The sequence below is a fragment of the Egretta garzetta genome, unplaced genomic scaffold (genome assembly GCF_000687185.1).
Source record: "Egretta garzetta isolate BGI_Z169 unplaced genomic scaffold, ASM68718v1 scaffold284, whole genome shotgun sequence".
Taxonomy (NCBI): domain Eukaryota; kingdom Metazoa; phylum Chordata; class Aves; order Pelecaniformes; family Ardeidae; genus Egretta; species Egretta garzetta.
Genome location: NW_009259498.1, coordinates 114,444 through 122,606, shown reverse-complemented (window position 1 = coordinate 122,606; position 8,163 = coordinate 114,444). Strand labels below are relative to the sequence as shown.

Sequence of the window (8,163 nt, the reverse complement as noted above, 5' to 3'; positions counted from 1 at the left end):
CCAGTTCATTCGTCATGAAGAGGTGTCCTCCAGAGGACAGCAGCCACCATGTCCATCACCCCGCCGTGGCCCCGGTAGAGCAAGGGACATGGAAAAGGGCCCCCACCTTTCCTCCCTCGCTGCATCACTGCGGGGCCGTGCCGATGGAGGCAGTCGAGGACGGTCACCATCATCTCCCTGACGGTGTTTTGGTTAACTACGGAGCACCTGAAAGAGAAGGGACGGCGAGACCCTGCGTTCTGCTGCATGCTGATGGTCTGGTGGACTCTGCCTTGGAGATGGATGGTCCCCAGAAATCGCATGGGAAAGACTGCGCTCTTCCCTGCTCACCGCCTTTCAACCAAGAGAGTGTTGGGAAAGAGGTACCTGAAAGCACCGGTGATGTGCTGTCAAGCTCTCATTTTCAAGAAAACCAAGCATGCACCATCACAGATATGGTCGTTAACTCCATTCCTCCAGAAACCCAAGATTATCCAACCCAGCCCACAGCAGATCTTCTGCCAATCAGAGAAAGAGATGTAAACCTGAACCAAGAGAACAAGCTCGAAAGCTGCTCTGATGATGGAAATAAGCATCAAAGTGAACCAGAGCCTCTGTCCAATGGTTTTGTTGTTCATCAGGTGCCAGCTGCTGTCAGTAGAGGTCCCACGAGTTTTCAGAGGCAGCGGAGGTGAGACTTGGTCTTTCCAAAACCACAGAGAGCGGAGGAAAGAGTTTAAAAGGGGAGAAACCCAAAAGCCGTGGGGCTGGAGAAGCTGGGAGTTGTGTGGTAAACAGTGTGGGCCAAGGAGAGGACAACGCGCCTAACAGTACTCCAAACCCTCCCCAAAATGAACTTTGCAAGGAAAAGAAGCCAAATGGGCTCCCGGTGACCTGCGACATTTGTTCAGCCACTTTCCGGTCCAAGCCTGGCCTGACAAGGCACAAAGCTGTCAAGCACCAGGTGAAGAACGGTGGCATACCACAGCCCAGCAAGACTCCCAGGTCCCCTTTGGTTCCTGCAGACAAGACATCGAAAGGAGCCCAGAAGGTGCCCAGGAGGAGCCTGAAGACTTCGGTCAAAGACAAAACCTGCAGCTCACAGATGCCGACCACCAACGTCGAACACGTCCCCAAGAAAATATGCCCAGACCTGGAGAAAGAGCCCAGCGCGCAGATGCAAGAAGTGGTCAGCAGGGTACTCAGCGACCTCAGCGTGATCTCCTTCGAGATGTCCCAGGAGCTGCACCGCTCGCGCGTTCTGCAGAGGGAGATGAAGGCAAAGGGACCGCGCTCAGAGACAAGGGGAGCAGGCGAGGTGGCGGCTGGGAAGCTGGACTCGGGACGGCAAGCCAGGAAGGGAGAAAAGGGCAGAAAGAGCCAAAGCAAAGATCCCGGAGAGATGAACGGCAATTCTGAAAAGAAGCTAAGTAGGAAAGTGAGACGAAGGAAAGCAAAGGTATTTCCCAGCAGAAATGAGCCCGATGGTCCATGTGAGCTGGAAAAGAACGCAAGTCCTCCCCCTACTGTCCTCAGTTCCAGTCTGCCCAGGGTCATGGAGGGGTTGCATGAGCCAGGTGGCTGCATCTCCACAGAGGAGCAAAATAGGTCCAACTCAACCCAGCCCTCTCAAAAAGATAAGCAGTCCCCTTGTGCGGCTGAGCTTGCAGAGGACCTGGGCGACGGGATGGTGTCTTCGAAGGAGATGGTCAGCAAGGGGTCAGTAATGGGCACAGTCACCTGTCCCGGGGTGGTGGAAGATCCAAATGGAGAAGAAGGCATGCAGGCTTGCAAAAAATGGGTTAGCAGGTTTGTGAAGCAAGTGGAGAAGGGATTGGGCAAGGTGGGCAAAGAGCAGCACGGCAGTGCTGATGGCGTGGAGGAGATGGATGCTGAGATGGGAGACAGCAGTGCTGGGAACCAGAGCAGCGCCCCTCAGGGTCCCACGACTCCTGTTGTAGAGGGTCTGCAGCCAGAGATGTGTGACTCAGAAACCCCCCAAAAGGTTCCCAGGCCAGGAGCTCTGCAGACCACGCCAGGGACCATCCTCCCTCCTGCGGAGCCAAAGCGATGGGCAAAGGCAGACCTGCCACTGGGCAGAGAGTGCTGCATGGAGAACGCAGCCGTCTCAGACCTCCAGAGCTTGTTTGACGATGACTCCACGTTCTCCCAGCTGTTCCCCCGGGATGACCAGTTCATCCGGAGAAAGTGCACACGGGTGTATGGGAAGCGCAGCAAGAAACCCAAGCCCATCACTGAGGTAAACCTCCGGCCAGCGGGTGCCATCGACCTCTTCACCATCCGATTAGCTTCGGACCTCAGCGACACCAGTTCTTTCTGTGTCACCAGGGAGGATCCTTGCGAATATGAAACCATCTCTGTCGACGACGCCTTAATGCTAAACATGTGTCACGGCAGCAAGGCTAAGAGCGGAGATGCTGCTCCCAGCGGATCTAAAAGCATTGCACCGAGGTCAGACTGTGAGAAGACCGACCAAGGGAAGGAGGACATTGACCTGGAAGACAACATGCTAACCTTCTTGTGCCAAAACAGCCAAGTGGACAACGTCCCCAGCTTGAACATCTGGGGGAGCCTGGAGAAGGAGGGAGAAAGCCTCGCTGCCGAGGACATGTTTGAGCCTCTGATGGACTTTGAGGATGAGCACTCACTCAGAGAAGCGAGCTCCGAGCCCCCCAACCTGGTGGAAGAGCCCTACAACGCCAAGGCTAACGAAGATTCAGACTCTCCCGAATTTCATACCATCGACATTGAGATGCTGAACGCAAAGCTGAAAATGAGAGACATGTGCTTCTTCAGCCCTTGCGAAGATCTTCCTGGCCGTGGGGAGGACAACGCTGTGAGTTTCAAGCCAAAGCCGGGCCAGCATAGCAAGCACAGAAGTAAGCTAGAAGACGGGAAGCTGGGGAAAAACCGTGGTGAGATAACCATCAAGGCCAAAGACAAGCAGTACAAATGCAAAGTCTGCTTCCAGTGGTTCCTGACGCTGGGGGAGCTGGACTTCCACAAGCTCTCCCATAACCCTTCCCCTCCACCTACCTGCTACATGTGCGTCCAGCGCAAATTCAGCTCCCGGGAGCAGCTGAGGGACCATCTGAAGGAGAAGCACGCCAAAAACAAAGCTGGTTTGTGGGCTTGCGGGATGTGCCTGAAGGAGATCTCCGACGTCTGGATGTACAATGAGCATCTCCGGGAGCACGCCACCCAGTTCGCTCGCAAGGGGCAAGCGCAGAAGTCGGTGATGGGCCTGCCAGCCTGCTTCGGTGAGGACAATGCCGCTGTCACCCACTTCCTCAACACCATCATGTATCGGAAGCCCAGCAGGTCCTCCCGTCACGCCGACCCTAGCAGCAAGCATGCAGTTAGCAGAGAGAGCAAGAGCTCCAAGGAGCTGGCCCTCGAGCAAGAGGCCAAGGCAATGAAAGACCCCTTGGAAAGCAACACCAAGGTGAAGCCACCTGCGCCCAGCTCCTCTAAAGCATCCGCCAGTCCATCTCCAGAGCACATGGCAAAAAGCGATGGCACCCCAAAATCTGTCCCCATGCACCCAGACTGCAAGGATCCTTCCAGGGACTGTCATCACTGTGGCAAACAGTTTCCCAAACCCTTCAAGCTCCAGCGGCACTTAGTCGTGCACAGTTTACAGAAGATCTACTTGTGCCACAAGTGTCCGATGTTCTACCAGGAGACCAAAGAGCTTCGAAACCACCTCAGCCAGGAGCATGGGATAGTAGAGGAGCAGGAGATCAAGCACACCACCCTGTACGCCTGCGAGCTCTGCGCAGACGTCATGCACGTTATCAAGAAGTCCTTCATCTGCAGCATGTGCAACTACACCTTCTCCAAGAAAGAGCAGTACGACCGGCACATGGAGAAGCACCTGGTAGGAAGCAGCAAGACTTTCAAGTTCAGAGGGGTCATGAGACCTGGCATTGCCTCCAGAGAGGGCAGGGAGAAGGTGAAAGAAGATGGCTCTCTCCGGGAGGGCATGCCGCCGAACAAGAAGAGGAAAGTTGCTCACCACGGCAGCTCACTCCCACGTAGCTCTCCAGTCTGCTTGGACCACACTAGTGACCTTCAGCTGGTAGAGGCTGCAAGCCCCAGCCTGCAGGCTCCCACTGACTCCTTCCCTACGGCACCCAGTGACCCAGAAGCACCTTTGCCCCAAGCCTCCATGAAAACAGAAGACCTGGTGGGTGACTTCTCCGACCTCCTAGCAGAAATGGAGAAATCCCAGTTTGACACCTTGCCTCCACCACCCTGCCTCTCCCCATCTGTGCCACAGGCTGAGGCGAGTAGCCCGGAGCTCGGCCATATCGCTGCCCTGTCTATTGAGGAGCTGGAGAAAGAAGCATTTGATGGGAAACCACTTCCTTTCTTGGACTCGCCTGAGTTTACCATTGATTTTGCTGGGTTGGCTTGTAACCAGGCCACAGACCAAAAACTCTCTCCTCCACATCTGACTGAGAAACGTGGCTACACCGATGCCCATAAAAGAACAAGTGTAGGCAACAAAGACAAATACATAGCAGGTGTCCTGGAAAATCCCAGTGCAACCACCAACACCGTGGATGGGATCCCATTTCTTCACCTTGCCAAGAAGGTCTCAGAGCTTCCTTCCCCACCGGCAGAGGCTCCACCAGCCAAGGAAACCCACAGGTGGGATAACCCCAGTGCCAGTGACGCCTCTCCTTGGGAAGGTGCATCTAAGGCCACGTCTCCAGAGGCTGCCCACCACGCTACGGGTAGCCAGCCCAGCAGTGAGGCTGCTGCCGGCATGGGCAGCCCTGGCGGCAGCACCGAGGAAGGTCAGCAACCCACCTCAGGGAAGGAGAAAGCCGTGCCCGAAGCTAAGGACAGCAGCAATAACACCAAGGACCAAGGCAGCAACCCAAGCAAATCCACTGGCCACCAGCCCAGAGGGGAGGTGACCAGCAATGCCGTGAGACACGGCCACATGGAGCCAAGCAAAGCCGCCGGCAAGCTTCACCCCAAGAGGCGGAAAGAGCACAAGTCCTTGAGCCACCGGAGCAGCTCGGGCTCCCGGGAGAACATGGAGGGAGATGGGAAAAAGAAAAAAACCCGGACCCCATGCCCGGGGAGGAGCGAGAGTGCCAGCGAGTTCAAACGCGCCGGCTGGAGCAACACCGAAGCTTCTGCTCTCTCCCCGGGGAGGAGGGAGACACACTGCAACAAACTGGTACCCAAGCCCAAAACGGGCGCCCAACTGAAGAAGATGGTCCTGGACACTTACAACCAGAAGAAGGGGGAGCTCCGTCACGCCAACGGGGATGTGAAACGCAGAAAGGCCATCCTGGGGAAGAGCCTCCCGCGCGCCGCCCGGGGCGCCAAGCCGGCCGGCTCAGCCAGCTACCGCACCGCCGAGTCCCAGAACAACCTGCTAAGCCAACTCTTTGGGCAAAAATTAACGAGCTTTAAAATTCCTTTGAGAAGAGATACTTCAGAATAATTTATGGACGTGACTTACAGTGATCCTCAGCTGCTTTCATGGCGTTTGCAAGGGAAAAATTATCAAAGCATTAAATTCGTTTGTGTAGCATGATTTCTCTGTCTAGCTTAAATGAACTTGCACTGCAGCCTCTGTGAAATAGTTTGCTTTGTGTCTACTAATCTACTTTAATTCACCTGATTTATCATGCAAATGCTAGAACTTTGATGTTGCTGATGATTCTCATGAACTGAAATTGTAATCGCTTTGGGCAGACTGAATCGTCGCGAGCAATTGCTTTATTGCAGAAGTGCTGAGGTTAGAAGGATACTTGCAAATCTCAGACCCTTTTGAGACTGTGTCTGTGTTATCTTTGTACAAAGTACTTGAAGAGATGAACTTCATTCCGTAGACGTCTTATTCATAAGGTGCAGTACACTGTAGAAAGCAAATTTTTTTTTTTTTTTTTTTGAAGATTTTGCACAAATAATCCCGTACGATTCATTTAATTGGGAGCTGGCCTAAGAGGTGATACAATTAAAAAAAAAAAAAAAAAAGAAAACGAAAAAATTAAATTAAGAATCGAGCGTCCTATATTTTGACAGCCATCCCTATGAATTTGTTTCTACATCGGCAAGAGAATAACGAAAACTGGCTCTGGGGCTGCCGGGGCTGTCGGAGCCCTTCGGAGGATGCTGCCGCTCTTTGACCACTGTAGGCGATGTAACCAGAGGAGAGCCGCCGCGAGCAAACTGCACCTTGACACTTGTGACAAACTCTGATTTATTTTTTTTTTTTTAGGGGTTTCGTGTGTGTGTGTGCGTGCGTGCGTGTGTTTTCTTTTTGGGTTTTGGGGGAGGTGGGGGGGTGCGCAATGAGAAAACTGTGCCAATTTACCGCACCGAACCGGTACTGTCCGAGTGCCCGCAACGGTATCACTTCTAAACTCTCTTACTGTATCGAGTTAGTGGCTATATAGGTATCCGCTTCTTACTATGCAGTTACTGGTGCTATTCTTCTTTTGTAATGTGAATACAGACTTCCTTGATCCAAAAAAATAAAAGGGAACCGTTAGGAAGTAGCCGTTACCTGTAAAAGAAAACAAAGCAGGAAAAAAAGAAAAAAAAACCCATAAAAATCCAACTTTCGGGGAAAAAAAAAAAAAAAATCCTGTATGCTGGTACTCCATAGCGTCGAAAAGGTTACGTCACGTTAAACGAGCAGGTTATCCAGCCGAACTCTTGAATCCGGAAAGAAATCTCAGGTGCAAACGAGGACATGGAAGATAATTAAAAATACTATTGAAATACTCCCAAGTCAAGGAGGTGAAGTAATGCACTGATGTGATATGAACAGTCAGAGTACTTTGCGTCTGTCCTGCAATTATTTTTTGTTTTGTTTGAGATTTAAAAGGAAAAAAAAAAACAAACAAAAAAAAAAAGAGGCTTTATTCTGTTAATATGTATCTTTACAATTCTTTGTATTGTATAAAAATATTGTAGGTAATTTACCTTGGGTGCAATGTGTTCTGTCAAAAGTTTTTATTTTGATATTTTGTCAGAGAAGCAGAGAGAGAGCAGGAACCGCCGTTTTATGATGTTATATGTGTGCTTTTAAAGTGCCTCTTTAATATTGTTAAATAAAGTATGAGATGAAAATATGGGGTGGTACTGTAAAATCATACATGATTAATCTTTTCAAATATATTCCAATATTTTCACAGAAATTTCCTGTCTGCGTGATGTTTGTGGGATGGTCTTCCCTGGCTGTGGCCCGTAGCCTGCGGTCCCCTCCTCATCACTAACAAGACGATGCTATTTCTAATTGAGAGTTGGATGCTCTGTACGTCTTCATGGTGTCCTCTGCAAAGTGGCCACGGGAGGACGGTGGTGCCATCACCTTGCAGTCATTTGCAAAGTGGTGGAGCTTCTCAGTGGTGAAGATGCTTGTGCATCTCCTCTTCCCCACTGCATCTTGCCCCAGTCCTACTCACGACATGGGCCTCTTGTCCTGGGGAGGTGGGGGGGGAAGCCCAACATGATGGTGATGGTGATGGCCCGGTTTGGCCATCATCAACTGGTGATGGCAATGGCCCAGTTTGCTCATCACCAATTGGCAATGGCGATGGCCTAGTTTGGTCATCACCAATTGGTGATAGCAATGGCCCAGTTTGGTCATTGCCAGTTGGTTATGGCCCAGTTTGCTCATCACCAATTGGTGATGGCGACGGCCCGGTTTGGTCCTCACCAACTGGCAATACCAATGACCCAGTTTGGTCATCACTATTTGGTGATGGCGATGGCTCAGTTTGGTCATCGCCAATTGGTGATAGCAATGGCCCAGTTTGGTCATTGCCAGTTGGTTATGGCCCAGTTTGCTCATCACCAATTGGTGATGGCGACGGCCCGGTTTGGTCCTCACTATTTGGTGATGGCGATGGCTCAGTTTGGTCATCGCCAGTCAGTTATGGCCCAGTTTGGTCCTCAGCGATTGGTGATGGTGATGGCCCAGTTTGCTCATCATGAATTGGTGATGCCAACTGGCAATACCAATGGCCCAGTTTGGTCATCACTATTTGGTGATGGCAATGGCTCAGTTTGGTCATCACCAGTCAGTTATGGCCCAGTTTGGTCCTCACCTATTGGTGATGGTGATGGCCCAGTTTGCTCATCACCAACTGGCGATGGCAATGGCCCGGTTTGGTCCTCACCAATTGG

At 51.8% G+C, this 8,163-nt stretch overlaps 1 protein-coding gene across 1 annotated transcript in view; it reads left to right on the top strand.

The window, feature by feature from the left end:
• Positions 1–5,727, top strand: part of ZNF469 (zinc finger protein 469) — a 13,049-nt gene extending 7,322 nt beyond the window's left edge. The window contains 2 exon segments of the mRNA XM_035892968.1: positions 1–642; positions 645–5,727. The exon segment at positions 1–642 is cut by the window's left edge and continues 11 nt beyond it. Coding sequence (XP_035748861.1) covers positions 1–642; positions 645–5,467 — 5,465 coding nt within the window. The 3' untranslated portion in view covers positions 5,468–5,727.
• The last annotated feature ends 2,436 nt before the right edge of the window (positions 5,728–8,163 follow it).